Source organism: Siniperca chuatsi, linkage group LG6 (genome assembly GCF_020085105.1).
Source record: "Siniperca chuatsi isolate FFG_IHB_CAS linkage group LG6, ASM2008510v1, whole genome shotgun sequence".
Lineage (NCBI taxonomy): Eukaryota > Metazoa > Chordata > Actinopteri > Centrarchiformes > Sinipercidae > Siniperca > Siniperca chuatsi.
In genome coordinates, this window is record NC_058047.1 from 30,267,703 (window position 1) to 30,288,458 (window position 20,756).

The 20,756-nt window shown below is 41.1% G+C and overlaps 1 protein-coding gene across 1 annotated transcript in view; it reads right to left on the reverse strand.

Moving 5' to 3' along the window:
• Positions 1 to 1,510: 1,510 nt before the first annotated feature.
• Positions 1,511 to 20,756, reverse strand: part of LOC122877918 (leucine-rich repeat-containing protein 24-like) — a 28,613-nt gene continuing 9,367 nt past the window's right edge. The window contains exons 5-9 of the mRNA XM_044200109.1: positions 20,326 to 20,517; positions 17,677 to 17,845; positions 16,796 to 17,058; positions 6,300 to 6,872; positions 1,511 to 4,486 (exon numbers count right to left, since the gene is read on the reverse strand). Coding sequence (XP_044056044.1) covers positions 4,085 to 4,486; positions 6,300 to 6,872; positions 16,796 to 17,058; positions 17,677 to 17,845; positions 20,326 to 20,517 — 1,599 coding nt within the window. The 3' untranslated portion in view covers positions 1,511 to 4,084. The remainder of the gene's footprint in view (positions 4,487 to 6,299; positions 6,873 to 16,795; positions 17,059 to 17,676; positions 17,846 to 20,325; positions 20,518 to 20,756) is intronic.

Sequence of the window (20,756 nt, forward strand, 5' to 3'; positions counted from 1 at the left end):
AATTATATCTATTGATCAAGCCAGATGAAACTAATTAGCTAAACTTCAAGCATGCCTTAAGGGCATAAAAACATGAATGACCTGCAATTTTCTGAAGTTAAACTTAAAAGTTATTGTACTTGGCCCTCTGAGACACATTATCTAAAGATATAGTTACTCTAGATGGCATTGGCCTGGCCTCCAGCACCACCATAAGGAACCTTGGAGTTATCTTTGATCAGTATTTATCCTTTAACCCCCACATAAAACAAAATTCAACGACTGCCTTCTTTCACCTACGTAACATTGCAAAAATCAGGCACATCCAGTCACAAAATGATGCAGAAAAATTAGTCCATGCATTTGTTATTTCTAGGCTGGATTATTGCAATTCCTTATTATCAGGTTGTCCGAATAAGTCCCTTAAGACTCTCCAGTTGATCCAGAATGCTGCGGCACATGTACTGACAAGAACTAGGAAAAGAGATCTTATTTCTCCAATATTAGCTTCTCTGCACTGGCTCCAGTAAAATCCAGAATATAATTTAATATCCTTCTCCTCACCTACAAAGTTCTTAATGGTCAGGCACCATCGTATCTTAAAGAAAAAGAAACTTGCCATCTGTTTTTTATTGTATTTACACAAAAATATTATGAATGAAAGATTCAAAGATTTTTTTTTCTTTGTACAATGGTTTTAATAATGGGAACATTTCACATATATAAAAAAAATAAATGGACTAACTCCAATCCAAACTTTGGACACTTTTGTCATGAGCTTTCTGAATGTGGCACCTCAGTTAGATACAGTATGTATCTACAACAAGAAGGCAATGAAAACATATATTTTTGTTAAATATGGTATATGTATAAGTTTAGTCAATAATACAATGTTTGCATATATATGTGTGTGTGTGTGTGTGTGTGTGTGTGTATCCCTGGTATAATCAGTTTTATTGTACTGTCCTGTTCAACAAATATAGTATACAAATATATTGAGAAATAGTCCTACTGTCCAATAAGATTACTGGTAAAATTGAGTCATCATTCTACAGGATTCTGACAGTGATTCTGATTTTACAGTTACACAACTTAAGTGAAGGCTCATGGTAAATATTGGTAACACTTTATTTGGATAGTCTGCCTACAGATAGTTTATAGAGTATTTGTAACATCTCAACTGTTTCCAAAAGCTGGCTCATGGTGGGATTTGTTGGGTCTCTGTAATTAATATTATAAAGAATACGGTCTAGACCTGCTCTATAGGAAAAGTGCAATGAGATAACTTCTGTTATGAATTGGCGCTATATAAATAAAAGTGAATTGAATTGAATGTTTTTTTGTGCCTAACTTAACCTTAAATAGTTTTGTAATATCAGAATATTTATTTAGTTGAATTGTTGAATCTGAACTAATAAACTGTTACAAATGTTACAAATACTCTATAAACTATCTGTAGGCAGACTATCCAAATAAAGTGTTACCTAAGTATTAAATCTTATTAGGCTCAATGATTTAAATAAAACATATGCCTGCTGTAGCGTTTTTATTGGAAAAAAATCATCCACACACTCACAGTAAGTTATAAGTGCAATTGTTCAATCAGATAGACCTTATTAGGCATTCATAGTCTTAACCTTTCAATTCTATTTCTTTCAATAGCTTCGTCTATTTTAGTTGTGTGATTATATTCTATATTGTTTACCTTGCTGAATATTACTTTCTGCTACAACAACAGCCTAATTTCCCCACTATGTTAACAGTTTCATGTTATTTCATAATAAATACTCTGCTCTTGATCTGTTGATGTTGCATGTGATGAGCCTCTAATTAAGAAGTCAACTGCTTTCATGTGAAATTGCTAATATCTGAGTGAAAAACCCAGGGGTAACTGAGCCTTGTGATAACCAGCTGCATAATAACAGTCATCCAGAATCACCAATGTTAGGGTCAGTGAACCCAAAGAGAGCCAGAGTAAATTGAGCGTGCTTCACGCTACAGACCCCAGAGTTTCACTGAGTTTCTGGTACTGGACAGGACGTTAATCAGAACTGATCAATACAAATCATGACAAATAATGGGAGATTAAGACTCAGATTGGAAATAACCAGAATTTTCCTTTAAGGTCCTTTCTCTGCGATGATTAACATGTTCCCTTTTCTTTTAAATAAATAGTTACAAAATTCAGCTGTTGCTGTCCCACCCTCACTGTACTGCCTTCAGATGCCACCCTGCCAGTCTGAGATTAAATTAAAACATGTCCAGACATTAACAACAGTTATAAAACACACTAGGGTTCCCACATGCTCATGAACTGGAAGATTCCATGATTTTCCCCTTTTATTATGCTCTCCCTGCAAATAACCAATGAGCTTTGTCTGAGTTCTTGAGAGGACAGACGTTAACTCTTGTACAGCAATGACGGTGGAAGGTTTCTAGTATGAAAGTAGTTCTGATAAATGCTGACCCAGATGTTCATGTACAGGACAGGTCAGTTGTGTGCAGCTCAGTATATACCTGAGTCCAGTTAAAATTGTCTTTGAGTGTAGGGCATTTCAATGGCAATCTACCCACCAGCCTACTGACCACTGATGTTTTGGCGTGCAAGGTCACAGTATGTCCACTGAAAAGTCTCAGTGCTATTGATCAGATTGTGAGGTCTGCCAGGTATGTAAGAGAATAATCAAACAGAAGATCCGCACACTGTACTACTTTCACCAGAACAACCTACTCATTTCTTATTAGCCATTCATGATGGCAATTACAAGTGTGCACAGTGTGTACAATGTAATTTTACTTTTACTTTTACGCATTCTGGCAAAAAACTCAATATCAAGGGAATCATTACTTGTAATACAAAAAATGTCATTTACATGATTAAATGTCACTGTGGCTTGGCATATATAGGAACATTTCAGAACATAGAAGCAGCATACGTACTGACGATCAAAATAATCCTGTGGCTGTGCATTTCAACTTATTCAAACATAACTTATCTACATTGAGATATACTGGAATTGAACAAGTGAAAACCCCCAGAAGGAGAGGGGACATCAACACCATCCTCTTGAAAAGAGAGGCATTTTATATTTTTACTTTTAACACTTTATAACCTAAGGGCTTAAATTTAGACTTTGACCTTAAACCTTTTTTGTAAGTGATTATAGTTGGAATCAATCTAAGTATGATGATTGACAGACCCTATATTTTATTTAAACAGATATCTTAATCAATTGTTTATATCTGTGAGAATTTTATTTGTTGTTTTTCTTGTTGTATAGATACCAATGTAGGTTCTGGCTGATTGGAAAGCTGAATTTGCCTGTATTGCTAAAGAACAATTTTTTGGAGGAGTAATTTATCACTGATTTCTACTCTATTTTTTCTATGTATTACTTTATATTGTAGTCTTTATGTATTTTTCCTTAATTCATGAGGTTTATGAAATACATTTGGCTCAACCTCTAATGTGTTAGATTCAATTTGTGCCTGTATAATATTGGCAATAATATTATATTGATTTTTGGGGTGAACAATATCACTTTCTTCTGTGTATTTTCCTATATGGTATTTTTATGATTGTTCTCTCCTGGATTGTTTGTGTGATTTATGATGTGTTTTTGGATAAGTGTCTGATGTGTTGTATTTGATATATGCCTGTATAATATTGATCCTGCTGTTTCTAGTTGTTCTTGCCCTCTTAGAGGCATGCTGTGTCCCCCATATCCCCCAATGTCTGATACATGAGTATCAGACATTGTTTCCCAGCTCTGTTCTGATTGGTCCAGCTTGAGTAAATTGACTGAATGATTTGACAATGCCTGATCTCTGTTAGATAGAAACATTGCTTAATAAACATTGACAGGAGCTACTACTACAGCGTGCGGATCTTCTGTTTGATTCTTCTCAGTTTGTAAACCTTCTCCAGTAAGAGTGGATGAGTCTTGTAGAAAGTAAATCCTTCCACAGGGACAAGTATTTCTGTCAGTTACTGGTAGATTCCAGCAGTGGCACCCTGACTTCAGATAAGATGTGACAGGCTTTGCTGTAAACCGCTGTCTCACACACAGAAACCCTCTGTGCTGGAATGGATTCACTCCCCCCTTCAGCAGTGAATCTCATAAGCGATCTGAGAGTCCATGAATAGGCCTGTGTGATTAAGAAACATCCCTTCAGCCTCTGATGTGATCACAGGCTCGGCCTCCCCTCCCTCCCCCGCCATTCTCCTCATGGTCCGTATGTCTCCCTCCTGCTGCTGTTTGTTGGGGGCCAGAGTGGGACTCATGGTCTGGCCTGGCCCAGAGGAGAGGGTGTGGCTGGAGGTGTCAGATGGAGCGGGGCAACCCAGGTTCGTAGTGGAGACAGCTGTGGGTGGAGCAGGAGGCAGCACAGGCTTGGCCCTGTTAAGGACGTACATCTCATGGCCACGCTCGTCACGGTACTCCTCCAGCTGGGCAAAGGTGGTGGGGCCGTCAGAGTAGTCATTCACGTACAGGATGCTCTCCTCCTGCAGGTTAAAATTCACTTTCATCACTTTCAGGGTACAGCAACATACAATATAATGGGAAAATTAGAGGTTTTACAACTGTACTGAATTTTCAGTGTAATCGGTGCAGGTAAGACACTGGAAAAATATCATGATGCCATGTAAGGAGGTGCTAATCCATGATGAGTTTTGTAGGTAATAAGTTTATGTAATATGTCATTCTTGTAACCCTGTACTCACCGTTTATAGAAACAATTTGACCTGAGAGCTACAGGAAACCAGAGTCAAAGTCTTTGTATGCTTAAATGTATACTATACGCGGCCATTAAAGCTGATTCCGATTCAGAAAAATCAGAAATCAGAAAAATACTTAAAGATAGATTTTAGGGTCAAAAGTTTAGAATTGGTCTTGAATCCTGTCTCACTGCATATTTTATTCCCTGGCAACCTAGGACAGAAGTCCACGAGAGCTTCAAGTACTCTGTTATAGCACTTGAATGGTTATCTTCCAATTTATCTAATCATAACGTATTTGCATACATTGTTGAAAAAGTTTCTGATTGTGCTTCTCTAACCTGTGGCTTTTCTCAAGGGACCTGTCTATTTTTCTCTTTACATGCTCCCTTTAGGGCACATTATTTATCAGTTTGGCTCTTATCATTTAAATGCTGATGATGTCCAGCTTTATGTATTTGTCCATCCATCCATCCAAACTTTGAAATTTGGCTAAAATGAGCTCAGTGCTCAGATGTCTCTTCCTGCAGTTAAATCACAATATAACTGAAGTTCTTGTCTTTGCCCCAGTCAGACCTTTGAAATTGTACATCAGCACAGAACTAACTCTTACTTTTAAGCCCTTACACTCCTCCAGTGAGCTGCTGATCACATACAGGTCCACTGGGCCTCTCAGGTCTTCAAAACAAGAGCTCCTGGTTGTGCCTCACTCAAAGACTCGTGGTGACTGAGATTTTGCTGTCTGGCTCCAGGCTGTTGTTGTTATTATTAATATTTTTATTATTATTATACATTTTATTTATAGGCATCTTTCAAAGCACTCACAGACACCTTACAGACACAGTTAAGAACAAGCAGCAATGTATCAAGACATCATAAAATCAAACAAAGCAGTAATAAACAATAATAAGTGAATACAATAACTAGGTATAAGGTTATGAAGCAGCCTCCCTCTGGGGGTTAGGTCAGCAACTCTGCTGAGTGTTTTACATCACAAGACCTATTTATTCTCAAAAGGCATTTTACAGATGCTTCCTCTCCCTGATTTGTTCTTATTCTTTTAACAATTCTTGCATGTCTTTGATTTAAATATTTATTCAAATGCTTGTTATTGTCTTTTTTGTTTTTGTAACTGAAGCACTTTATAAGCCTGCTTTTGAAAAGTGCTGGTTAAAGTTTTATTTGCTTACTTACTCTTACTCTTACTCTTACTTACTTACTAGTCTGCAAGTCTGTATGGTGGACATTTGAACTCAGCCATACATGGATACTGTTGTAGTTTGTATTAGATGCCATTAGATGTACTAAAGGGTCTATATTACTGATTGTTCTTTGAAATCTGTAGGTTTCTTTTTTCATTTTAGAGACTCCTAACAGCAGTTAATTGTCAGGTCATAGTTAATACATCAGTTCAAAAGAAAATGTTTAGAGTTTAAAGTTCAGGAGGCTTTTCATCCATTTAATGTGTCAGAAAACAATTATATATATAAAATTCTGTGTTGTTCCAAAAATATGTCTACCCCAAGCAGTTACACTCACTTATCAGGTGCTAATTTTAAAAATGTGCTCTTTACTCTTGTACAGACAAACAGACAAACACCTTCTCAGCTCCATCAGCTCCCTTGTCTTGTTGGTGATGTCGGCTGTAGATCATGGCGACCAGCAGCAGAGCAGTCAGAGCCAGCAGGGAGATGCCCACAGCGATGGCAGTCTGAGTGGCAGCTCCAAGAGTGCTAAAGGCCATGCTGCCCAGAGCGTAGAGGGGCTCCCGGCTCACATCTGAGCCCAAAGCAGGACCGTGGCTCCTCAGCCGGGGCCAGGCAGGGGAGTATGGCAAAGACACCTGGGACCATGAAGCCCAGATGGAGGAGGAAGAGGAGGAGGAAGTGGATGAGTTGATGGCAAGCTGAAAAGTCACCCTGGCCACGCCCCCTGCATTCCAGGCCTCACATTCATAGAAACCTGCGTGAGCCACAGTCACATTACTGAGAAACAACATGCCACTGCCGGTGTCGGGGTCAAAGCGCTCGCCGTCAGTCTTCTGCAGACTGACTCTGCTTTCCTCTGAGGGCTCCTCTGCTCCGCCCACTCCACCTCCTCCAGCACCCACCTCCTGAACCAAACCTCTGGGAGAAAGTACCACTTTACCCTGGGACGCCTTCCTCCAGGTCACCTGCAAAGGTATTCAGCGATTCATGATCAGTGGTCTTGCTAAGAAGGTTATCATCCCATAAATAATTAAAATAAATAAATAAATCAGACTCATGTAATCAACCTGAATTGAACAGTCCACCATGGTGTTTCTGTTCGACAAGATATGTACTTCCATTTTGTTAATTAAAATAAAGAAAACAAAAAAATAAATTTCAAAGCTAACAGTTATTTGAAATTAAAATCAGATCATCAAAAAGAAACTGAACCACTATATACAGTGTGTAGAATATTTAGCTTGAAGTAATACTGATAACTCTTAAGGATAATGTCTGGTTCCAGGAATATCACCAACTCAGTGGCTCGTCAGTTAGGACAGATGAGCACAGGCAGAAGTTCCAGTCCAATCTTTTATTCTCAAATAGTTTTAACTGGTTTATGTGATAGAAGAAAAGCAATAACAAAGGATATTAATCCTAATTCATAATTCCTGAATACAATAATTAACAGTCCAACAAAGGTAATTTGACTATAAACACAATTACTGTAAACTGGGAATAAAGATATACATATTTACACAGCTCAAACTATTGAAGATAAGGCATCCACATGAGGCCAGCCGGCTTCTTTGTTCTCAAGAAAAGGGTTTGCCATAGGTGAACTGGCTGCCTATATAGATTCAGAGGCTCCGCCTATCCAGGAAGCAAAGTGGATGGATTACTGAAAGGGCACCTGGGTACAGGGCCATGGCCCCATTGGGTCAGTCGGCTCTTAAAGGATATGTTCACAATGTTTCAAGTCTGTTCTTAACTGTTAATTAACAATAGTCAGATGCCCATATGAACACTGAAACAGTTTTTGCATAATGCGCTGTAAGTGTAATCCAATGTAAGTCATGGGAGACAAAATCCACAGTCGGTGTTCTGTTTAAAAATTGATTAAAAAGTTTATATAACGTTAATATGAGGACTCAGCAGTCAAGTGGAGATCTCTCAGTTACAGTCCTAGTACAAACTTTTCTCTTTTTGTTTCCCTGGACAGTGTTTCCTGGCTGAGCTGCAGTGGAGGGATAGTAACACAAGGAGTGAATTTCATTCTAAAAAGACTGTAACTTTGGAAGATACCCACTTAATTTGTCCAACTCAGACTTCTGAAGCCTCATATTAACTTCAGATACTATGAAATATATTTTTGAACAGAACGAGGACCGTGGATTTTGTCCCACATCACTTACATTGGAAACACATTAATAAGAGATCTCTTAATGATCAGTATGAACAAGAGGAATGATTCAAGATAAAAGACACAATACAGTAGATCAGTGAATAAATAAGTCATAGAAATAATAAGTCATAGAAATGAAAACTATTCTACATGTAGCTTGAGGGAAGAAGCTGCTCTGTAGTCCGGTTCTATGACAGCAGATACTTCTGTATCCCTTGCCAGACGGCAGCAGGGTGAACAGGCCATGGCTGAGGTGGGTACTGTCCTTTAGTATCCTTTGGGCTCTGAGCTGGCACCTCACCTCAGGTTGTTCGGTAGGTTGGTACCAATGATCTTCTGAGCGGTTTTAATCACCCGCTGCAGAGCCCTCCTGTCCTGGCCAATGCACATCCCATGCCAATTTGTGATGTTTCCAGTCAGGATGCATTCTATTGCTTCTCTGTAAAAGTTAATAAGAACTTGGCACAGGAATTTTGTTTCCTTTCTTGACCAGGGTGGATATGTGTGAGACCATGTCAGGTTCTCTGTGATGCTGATTCCCAGGAACCTAAAACTGTTCACCTGCTCCACCTGTGAACCTATGCTTTAAGCGAGAGCGTGTGTATGAACATCTCTTGTTGGAAAGTCAAAATGCTCAGTAAAAAGTTGTGATGATACCAATCCAAGTCATTTCATTTTCTTTCTTTCATTTCCAGTATTCAGAATACTATCCAATATTAATTTTTATTAGATTTTTTTCTTTTGCAGCTGCTATGTACTGAGGGCCTTTTACATGTCTGTGCTCAGTGGCCCATTGTCTTATACTCCAACCAAGATGAAAACAAAATATTGTAAAAATAATCCACTAGATGTGAGTATAGTGTAGTGTGGCCCTGCTGACCAGACTATAACACATGCAACCATTTGCCATTACTCACAAAAGGAGGACACATTTGGGATTGTAAACCTGAGCCACTGACTTAGTGGTCACAAAAGAAGAGAGCAGTGTGTGAGATTGTTGGAATACAGAGAAAGAACAATAGGGCTTCAGCTCATTAGGTATGTGTTTGTTGTGCCCACTCTTTCTTGTAATTACAGCTTACACTTGTTTGATTCAGCAGGGTTTTACAAAATTTGAAAATAAAAACATAATTTTATTAGAGCATCCTCATGGGTCTCTGGTTATATTAGACTGTGTTTCACCTTTTGACTATTTGAATTAACCTAAAGATGCTCAGTGGGGTGAGGTTGGGTCTCTGTGGAGGAAAAACTGTAGAGGTCAGCACTCCTTGCTCTTTCCTAAACTTGACAAGAGATTTGATTATGTTTAAGCTCACTGTCCTGCTGAAGAACTCATCATCACATATTTGAAGGCTTCCGTTTTGTAACAATTCCATACAGTATTTGGCATACAGTATATATAGTATATTGCTATCAAAATCCTTGTGGATTCCCAACCATAAAAGGGGATTGTTTGTGAAGTTAGGTTTTGCAGTGAAATTTCAGTCTGGACAAAATCCTGAGCAGAGTGTGTAAAGCAGCAGCAGTTTGTGCTTCACAATCTCAGCTGCTCTCCCATGTCTCTATTTGTCACTTTTTGCTCCAGTTCAATCCACAGAAATTGAGGTGAAAACTGCTATTGAGTACAATGCAAAGCAACATTTAGACACAGCATGAGCTCATACAAAACTCAAGGGAAAGAGGTGATGGTAGAGGAAGAGAGGCAGATTTGTCCTTGATTGCATTCTAAATGTTTAGAGAAGATTAAAAAAGAAGAAGAGTAAAAACGATTAAGTTGCTGACATAAGAATACCTACCTGAAATAGATCTCCAAAAACCTTAATTTCTGTATGTTAAATACTGAGGGGCTACTCCCTGGGAAGAAGTCGCCATTACGAGAGGCAGGTGTCAACAAAGAGACCAAATTCTTTCTTCCGGAAAACTGAATGATATCCGTCCAGACCTTAACAGAATTGTAAACTATAGAGTTGGCTTTAACTTCTTTAGTGTTGTTATGTTTTTTTGCAGTTAAGCAGGCAGCATAGGGTGATAGGTGAGGAAGCCCAATAATCTATACAGAAAGCTGAGTCAAGATATGAATGTAGCCAACCCCAGATAAAACAAGCATGGCAAGCCCAGTTATAAAAAAGTACATTGAGCATGCCTAGATCAACCATACCATTTGGCATTGGCAGAATCTTAACCCTCTCCCTGGGCTTTTTACCATGCCAGATGTATTTAGCAATCCTTTTAATACTCGAGGCTACTTTCCTACATATCCAAAGAGGCAATATCTATAGGAGATACAGAAGCTGGGGAAGGATTTTAATTAGTCCCATAAAAGACAAGGGAAGACCAAACCAGCATTCCAAATCCTTTTTGACAGCAGTTATAATTGGAGAAAGATTTAACTTCCAGAGATCAACCAAATTGGGGAACACCTTAATTCCTAGATGTGGTCTAGACCACAAATCGAAAATCCTCTACAATAATAGGTTCATTGAGTTCACCGATTGGCATCACCTCAGATTTATCAAAATTAATCTTATATCCAAATATGTCACTGAACTCTCCCAACACTGATAGGATAGCTGGATTGACAATTCAGGTGATGACAGAAACAGAAGAATATTGTCTGCATAAAGAGCAATTTTATGTATAGTGCACCCTACTAAGACTCCTATAATGTCCATATGTATAATGGCTACTGAAGTGATTCCAGTGCAATTGCGGACCGTAGCAGACTAAGGAGGCAGCCATGCCTGGTATCTCTGGCCAATGAAACGGATTCAGAGCTGAGGCTGTTTGTAATGACGCTAGCCACTGGTGAATGATAAATAGTTTGTATCCACCTGAGGAAGTTATCCCCTGGGCCAAATTGACTTAAGACATCGGACAAATAACACCATTCCACCCTATTTAAAGCCTTCTCAGCATCCAACAACACTGCAAGGGTCTTACCACCATACTGGTTTGTATACTGACTCACATTCAGAGGCCGCTTGATGTTGGATTGTGAGAGGTGATTCTGAATAAATCCATTCTGATCCAAATTGTTAAGGCTCGGTAAAATCTCCTTGCATGTTCCTTAGAAAGTATTTTATTATCAACCCCAATCAGGCTAATTGGGCGATATGAGACACACTCATCTGTTGGTTTGCCCTTCTTCAGGATGAAGGATATGAGATACTGTGAGATTGGGGCAACTGACTGGTATCAAAAGAGTACCGGTACATATCTGTCAGTGGCCCAACTATTTTGCTGAATGTCTTATGAAATTCTGGGCTGAATCCATCAGGCCCAGGGGCTTTCCCCCACTTTAACGTTTTAATGGCCTCCAAAACTTCTGTTTCTGTAACCGGCTCACATATCTTTTCATTCTGTTCCTCTGTGTTGGGATTCAGGTAGGGCAGGTTTGGTATTAGCAGAAATATAAAAGATATTTATGAATATTCATAAAATTATTAGTATTATCAAAATCATTAATGTGGATTAATAATTATGGGCACCACCCTGACACCAGGGACCAATAACCAAACGTGAAAAACAATCTCAAAGGTGGCTGTTACATTAATAAGGGTGGACAGTGAAGGGTGAAACCGAGCACTGACTGCCACAACCAGCTCTTATTAAAACACATTCACAAAATAACCACAGGGAACTGCTCTTTAAAAGGTACAATGGCGTTTATTTAACCTTGGCACTGATTCACAATCAATAACTTCAGCCAACAACTACTATCGTCAATTCTGAACACAATAAGCATAAGCATACAACAATCAGCAAGCATGTAAGGTATGCGCGTGTGTGTGTGTGTGTGTGTGTGTGTAGAGGTGTGTGTGTGTGGGACAATAGAGAGAGGGGTGTGAACAGGGCAGCGGACGTGACTACGTGGGTGGTCATCACACACAGATCCACAATGGTGGGCAGACACGCTCTATTTGTCCTCGAGATGGCGTGGAGCATAGCTAATTATACTACCATGATATCTGGGTCGTTTGAGATGCGTGTGAGTGTGTATATGTATGTGTAAAGGTATGTGGGTTAGTGGAGAGGAAAGAGAAAGAAAAGCACACAGAGTAAGGCACAAGAAATCTCAAATGCCGTGGCAGAGCACAATAGCTGTTCCTTTATCACACAGGAACCCGGCAGCAAACTTTCATTCAACAGCCGTGTTACTGGACTTTGGTCTGATAGAGCACAGTTATTAACTTCCACAGTGGCTAAAACTAACACAGTTAAACGGTCAACAGCGTGGTACCGACACAAAATGGAACATGCTAAGCACAAAGCAAAACAGGACGCAGTGGCCCGCTAATTTCTAAAATAAGCACAGCACAATTCACAACAATGAAGCTTAGATGAAATAACTCAGTTATAAAATCTATCTCTGCCCAGACACAAGCCTCTTACTTGAGATCGAGAAAGCGGTAGTCGACTTTTGGTGGGGAGAGAGAGGGGCTCAGCGGCGGTCTTTCTCTCCGTGAAGAAGCAGTAAAACCTGACTCTGCCTTCTGCAGGTACGAGATCATTATGGGGAATAACGATCAGGATCCAAAAGTGTGTTCAGCAAACACAAATCCGTCTGTTGCTCGTCCAGCAAGACATTCTTGGGAAAATTAAAGTTGATGTGATGTGCCTTCCTGTAGTAACGGGGTGGAAAAGACATCGTGCAGTGTGTGGCGCTAGGCTTTATAGAGGTGACGACGTCATAGCTGTGTGCCGGGATTTCATGCACGTCTCTTCCAAAAGGAATCCAGTGTTTAGATTCAACTGAGATCTCGTGTTGGCTTCCACCGGGATCTCTCATCAATCTTACACCTAAGTGTGAATTAACGGCTGGTGGAGATTTGGCGCCGTTCTACTGTCTGGCCTTTGTTTCCCATTCAGGCCTCAGGTCAAGGCTTTGCCCTTCTCAACTAGGCCGCTGTCTTTGTTCTCCACACGTGGTGTGGTGAGCCCAACATCTGTAAGGCAGGGGAGCTCTAATTTATCCAAGAAGGCACCCCTTACTTCTTCAGAAGACTAATATTCAGATAGATTTTGGTAAAAATCCCCTCATAATTCTTCTTAATATCTTGGGACAGATACTGGTTAACACCCTTGTTATCGTTAAGTGATGAAATATCATTGATCTCCACCCTACCTCTGGCTAAACAAACAGTTCTGTAGTAACGACTTGTTCAAACTGAGGATTTAAGTGCCAGTGTCTACAAGAAGAATTATTATACGGTGGGCCAATAGTAATGCTAATAGGACAGTGATCTGACAGGACTTGCGTTCCAAATGACCACTCACTGATTCTATCCAAAACTCCCCCACATGATATGATGATGAAAATAATCAATCCTAGAGAAGGACTAATGAGGTAGTGAGAAAAAGGTGAAATCTCATCCCTTTCAGCGAAAATCGCTGTTTTGCAAAACAGGTCATTCGTGTGATTTCTGTAGATCCGATGAGTTTTTGAAATTGGGGGGGTGGTCTGGGTCTACGAGGACAGAGTCACGGGGAATGAAATGAGAACCATGCCTCCAGAGTTGTTGGGAGGTCAGTTATTGACTGTCTGCATGCCTCTTACAGTAGCGTTATGATAACCTTAACTGGCTTATATTACGATATGTCAAGCTTGTGACTGTTAATTAGCCTGATAAGGTTGAGTTGTTTTGATTTAGTGAACACTAGGCAAAATTCCACTTGTATAACGTTACTGATGTTAGGGCTCTGGGACTACTCGTTTAACATTACTAACATTACCATTTTGCTGACTATTACAACATAAGTTGACCTCCTCAGCCAAAGTGCCAACTTAACGTTAACATTACCACTTTCTTTAAGCCAAGATAATATTAGCAAGGCTAATACTGTCATAACCACAATGTAATTAAACAATTTGTTCTTGGATTTGTTAATTATGCTGCTTGAGAAGGAGGCAATGACACAATTGAACCCCCTCAGCCAAATAATCAACAAGACTGGCTATGGATACCGACTCAGCGTATAGCTTGATGTCATCCATGTAGAGGAGGTGACTGATGGTGGCCCCATTCCTAAGAGCGAGCGGGACATCGACTCACTGATCCACGCCACCAGGATCTACAGCTCTGACATTGGGATGTCATTCGGGCCCGAGAAGTGTAGTCGAATGGTGACAAAGAGAGGGAAGGTAGTCCACACAGAAGGGGTCTCACTCCCAGAAGGAACAATAGCAGACATAGAGGATGATTACAAGTACCTTGGAATACCACAGGCAAATGGCAACCTCGAAGAGGTAACAAGGAAAACAGCAACTGCCAAATACCTCCAACGAGTAAGGCAAGTCCTAAGAAGTCAGCTCAATGGCAAGAACAAGGCCCAGGCAATAAACAGCTACGCCCTGCCAGTGATCAGATACCCTGCAGGAATAATAAGGTGGCCAAAGGAAGAGATACAGACCACAGACGTTAAGACACAAAAGCTCCTCACCATGCATGGAGGGTTCCATCCCAAATCCAGCACCCTGAGACTGTACGCTAGCCGTAAGGAAGGCGGCCGTGGACTAGTGAATGTGAGAGCCACTATCCAGGATGAAACATCCAAGATCCACAAGTACATCAAAGATAAGGCCCCAACAGATGACGTGCTCAGTGAATGTCTCAGGCAATGGGGAACAGAGGAAGAGGTGCTGGAGGAGGGACCATCATGGGAGGACAAACCCCTACATGGGATGTGCCACCGGAAGACTGAAGTGGCTGAAGTGGCTGATATCAAGAAATCCTACCAATGGCTAGAGCGGGCCGGACTGAAGGACAGCACAGAGGCACTCATCATGGCTGCACAGGAGCAGGCCCTGAGCACCAGAGCAATAGAGGCCCAGATCTACCACACCAGACAAGACCCAAGGTGTAGGCTGTGCAAAGAGGCCCCTGAGACAATCCAGCACACAACTGCAGGGTGTAAGATGCTGGCAGGGAAAGCATACATGGAGCGCCATAACCAAGTGCTGGCATAGTGTACAGGAACATCTGCACGGAGTATGGACTGGAAACCCCGAGGTCAAAGTGGGAAACACCTCCAAAGGTGGTAGAGAATGACCGAGCCAAGATCCTGTGGGACTTCCAGATTCAGACTGATAGAATGGTAATGGCGAACCAACCAGACATCGTGGTGGTGGACAAACAGCAGAGGAAAGCTGTTGTGGTGGACGTGGCAATATCAGGAAAAAGGAACATGAGAAACTAGAGAAATACCAAGGGGTCATAGAAGAGCTGGAGAAGGCTTGGAAGGTGAAGGCAACAGTGGTGCCCGTGGTCTTCAGAGCACTCGGGGCAGTGCCCCCTAAACTGGAGGAGTAGCTACAGCAGATCTCTGGAAGAACACCAGACATCTTAGTCCAGAAAAGTGCAGTACTAGGTACAGGAAAGATACTGCGCAGAACCCTCAAGCTCCCAAGGCCTCTGGTAGAGGACCCGAGCTCGAAGGATGAGTACACCCACAGAGGGTGAAGGACGAAGTTTTGTTTTTTTTATACGTATATATATAATGTCATATCTATGCCCTGTCTTTTAATTGACCAAACAGCAGTTGCAATAGCTGTAAAGAGCAAAAACCACATTAATTTTTACTAGGTACCCCTAGTAATGGGAATTTACTAGGGGTAGCTAGTAAATCTTTGTCACCTTTTTCACCCCTGATGAGTTTACATGCCTTTAGTTTAACATGATCTGACATGTGAGTCTCTTGGAGGAAACCAATTTGACAACTTTCCTTCTTAAGGAAGGAACATAACTTGCTATATGGTTTATACCTTTAATGTTAAGGCAGACATTTTTTATGCAGCTAATGATAAGCAAAATAGACCAGCAGCAGCTCCATGATCCAGAGTACAGGTGTCCGATGGAAGTCGTTTTTTGATGCTGAATGTCCACAGACTACCCACTTCCCACCTCCCACCATCCCAGTACAGTGATGAGGGAGGTGCAGCCAGAAAACAATAGGTCTGATTACTGGGCCATCATGGAAACAAAAGAAGGTCAGTTTCAGTTGAAACTAGGCAGGGTAAACAGCAGACACTCAGGAAGCCTCCTCCCTGAGGGTAGGGCCTAAGCAACACAGATTAGCTTAAATTTCTCAGACCATTTTCACAATTGAAAATGACTTCCGGATGGGAGCCGAAACGTCTTGATTCTGAAAACAGTGTCCAGATGACTACGACTGAAACCTTTTCTACGATGGAACACCCCTGGACGAATGAGGGACATGTGGACGTATTTTTATAATATCTGAGTATCTACATAATTCCCGTTACGCTATCTCACAGTCACTAGATCACCAGACCTAACTGAACATCTATGGGAGATTTTGTTAGACAGTGCTCTCTACCACCATCATTCATTTCGACCCTCCAGTAGAGTTGCACACACTTGGAGAATCTGTGACAAGAAGCACTGAAGCAGTTCTGGAGGCTCATGGTGGAAAAACAACTTACACACTTTATGTTGGGTTTTACTTTCATTTGTCAACCAGCTATCTGTACCTTCTTTGGTGACAGTAATGGAATCATTATAAATCATTATACTTGATTTGGGCACACTTAGACCTTCTATTGACATCAGAATTAAAGTTATTTTACACCCATCACATCCTAAAATACAGCAAGTGAGTAATCTTTAGGTGATGACATGCAAACTGCTGCTAGACTATTTTGGATGCTGAAGCAAACCAGTGTTGTGGAAACTGCTGAAAGTTATACTTTAATTATCCTACCTGTGGCCGAGGGTAACCAGAAGCATGGCAGGACACCCTAAGGCTCTCTCCCAGGCGCACAGCTAGCCTCCTGGGCTCCAGCTGCACCAATGGAGGGATACACACCAGGCTATTGAGGGGGACCTCCACCAGGCTAAGGTGGGAGAGGCGCGGTGGCTCGGTGCACACCAGCCGACGTTCTGCAGAGCTGAGCAGCCGCTGGCCTTCCTCATCAATCCATCTCCTCAGCCAGTGGAGAGCACAGTCACAGCGCCATGGGTTGTCTACAGCAGAGCAGAGGACAGGAGGTTAGGTTGGAACCCCTTGATGCTGAACCAGTCGAGGTGCTAGCCATTGGTGGTGGTGGTAGAAACAAGACATTTCAGTGTACTGAAAGACAATGTTTTATGAAGAGTAAATAAGGTATATGAGGAATGTATATGTATTTTACAGGAGGGTTATGAATGGTTTTGCACTGACCTCCAGAATACAAGGAAACTGCACTGACTGGACTAAAGGTTTGGGAGTAACCATAGAAAGAGAGAGAAATGCATTGACTGCCTAAGGAATAATTGCAGGAAGAATGTGAAATAAACTGATTCAATAAAATTGATTTTTGTACAAATTAGATAACCAGTGTTTAGTCAAGAGGGGTCTGCCTGTCTGGTTTAGTCTTTAGGTACCACATTGCTTTAATTTAACCCATAAATTGGTATGACATGGTGGTTACCATGATAACCAGCTCCTTTAGGAGTAACTGTCTTGTAATTGTATGTAATTTTGCAAAAACAGCAGTTTGCAGTTTTAAGAAAAATAAATAGACAGATGTCTGTAACCAAGTTTTCCTCAGGACCATCCCTAATGTTTTCACATCAACATGTATGTCAGTAATCCAGTCTCACCTGTGATGCGCAGCACCTGCAGGCTGACCAGAGGTCGCAGGGACGCAGGGCCAATGGTGTGAAGATTATTCCTGCTCAGGTCCAGCAGAGCCAGAGAAGTCAAACCAACTAGAGCCTGGTCTGCTAAGATCTCTATACTGTTATGCTGCAAATGGAGCTCCTGCAGACGCTGCAGAGACATTCAGGTTCAGGTTCAGTTTTATTGTCAATACAATACAGGATTGCAAAAGGTAGTGGTATGGTAATGTGCAAAACCAGCATAATAGAAAGTTCTATGTCATTTATTTATGGTAGAGTGCGGAGGATGAATTGAGGAGTCTCACAGCCTGAGGAAATAAGCTGCTCTGTAGTCTGGTGGTACGACAGTGGATACTTCTGTATTGCTTGCCAAACAGCAGCAGGATGAACATGCTGTGGCTGTGGTGGGTATTGTCTTTTAGTATCCTTTGGGCTCTGCACAGACACCTCACCGATATCACCTTTGCTCGATGGACAGGTACCAATGATGTTCTGGGTTGTTATCACTCCTTGCAGAGCCCTCATATCCTGGGCCGTACACATCCCAAGTCAGTTTGTGATGTTCTGGGTTGTTATCACTCGTTGCAGAGCCCTCATATCCTGGGCCGTACACATCCCAAGTCAGTTTGTGATGTTTCCAGTCAAGATGCTTTCTTGCTCCTCTGTAAAAGTTAACAAGAACTTGGCACATGAATTTTGCCGTCGTTTCTGAGCCTTCTTTACCAGGGTGGATATGTGTGATGTCCATGACATGTTCTCTGTGATGCTGATTCCCAGGAACCTAAAACTGTTCACCTGCTTCACCTCTGCTCCACTGATGTAGACAGGAGTTTGTGTCTTTGTCTCCTTTTTCCTAAAATCAATGATCAGCTCCTCGCAAATTTTCTCACGATATGAAGTCTCCTCATTGTTTAAAATCCGGCTGATGATGGTGGTGTCATCTGCAAACTTCACAACAGAGTTCTCTCCGTGTCGGGACTTGCAGTCATGGGTGTACATCATGAACAAGAGGGGGCAGGGCACATAGCCCTGGGGGCTCCGCTGTTCAGCAGAGTGGAGGAGGTGTGACCACCAATCCAAACTGTCTGGGGTCTGTCTGTGAGGAAGTCCAATATCCAGTTGCAGAGTGTGGTACTCAAGCCCAGAGTACTAAGTTTCATGGGGGTGATTGTGTTGAATGCTGAGCTTCAACAATCATTAATTGAATTAAAACCATGCACTGCATTCAGCAGCGCACTCTTCCATCACATGTACAGATAATTTACTGCCAGCACTACAACAATGTGGAATGTAGCTTGATTGAATATTCTAATTGAGGAGTTTTAATTAATCTGTTTCCATTCATTCTTTATTGTAAAATACTTATTTTATAAATTATTAACAATTCTAATTATTTAAACCCTATGTTTGCACACAGTCCACACTGTCGGCTCAAACTTTCAAAGTACCTTTCTTAGTTAACTTGCTAGCTAGCTAACTCACCATATGGCACATTTCACATTGTATGTATTTGACAGATTAATGTATCTATTTGGCAAAAAAATCTATTAGAAGGGTTTACAATTATGTCTGCTTATGATATGATAAAAGGTTTGTTTCTATCTGCATATGACAAGGTAAATACAGCCTGAGCAATGTTTACATTTTATTCCCATTATTTCCCGTTAATTCCCATAAATTCCCATTAATTCCATGGAAAGTTTCCACCTTGAATATATAGTCCATATTCATTTTCAATTCAATTTTATTTATATTCATAACAGAAGTTATCTCATTGCACTTAAATGTTGAGATGGTGTCTGCCTCCCAAACCCAAACTGGGACCTGATTCCACAGGAGAGGAGCTTGATAACTGAAGGCTCTGGCTCCCTGCAACCCTAGTCAAAGCACTTCATCATAATGGAGGTGAGAGCCACAGGGCGTTAGTCGTTTAGACTAGACACTGCAGACTTTTTAGATACAGGGACAATGGTGGCTGTCTTGAAGCAGGTGGGAACCCTCTCCTGTGACGGTGATATGTTAAAAATGTAGTAAAGACATTGACAAGCTGGTTGGCACATGTTCTTAGCACAGGCCAGGGATGTTATCAGGTCTAGCTGTTTTACTCACATTCCTCTGGAGGCGGAGTAGACTTTATAGCTGACTCTTTGTTGAGAAGAACAAAGCGAGCATAAAAGGTGTTAAGCTCATTTGTCAACGTGGCCTCACACATGCTTTTGGAGCCTGTGATGGTCTGGACTGCCTGCCACATGTATCACTGATGTAAACACAGAGTCTGCTGCACTTAATCCAATCCCTGTGCTTCTTTTTCCAATGTTGATGAGTGTTTTTCTGTCATAGGTAATACATTCTTCAGTAATAAAGGTGAAAAAATAACAAATAAAAACAAAAATGTAGCAAAGTTTGAGGGAGCTATTGGCCGCTGCATCTATATGTGCTGCCATCTTGGTTAAATGAACATGGAAGGAATGGTACATATCATGTATGGAGCTTCATATAGGAATGAAGAAAACTGCTGTTCTGAGCAGGAAAGTGAGAATGCATCTTGCATAACTCTGTATTGAGTTTATTGTTACAATTTGTGAAAGTGAAATGTAATGGACATCAAACAAGTGCTCTAACATGCCTTACCTGTAAGCCACGGAAGGTGTAGTCCAGCAGGCGTGTGATATCATTTCCTGCCAGATAAAGAATGCGGAGATGTTCGAGTCCCTGAAACATGTCAGCTGTCACCAGGTGGATACGGTTCCCATTCAGAGCCAGCTCCAACAACTGACCCTGGTTCAGGAAAGAGCCAGGCTCCACTGCTGAGATGGTGTTGTTCTGGAGGAGGACCAAGCAACCAAGGTGACCAAACAAAAATACTTTCTACTACTGATACTGCTTTGGAACTACATTAAAATTTATATATATATATATACTTTTAAATATTTTTTGCTTAGAACTTCTATTCCTGTGTGCACTGACGTGATAGTGAGCTGCTGTAACAAAAGAGTTTCCCCTCGGGGATCAATAAAGTATTTCTGATTTCTGATCTGATTTCTAAAATCAATGCCTCTACT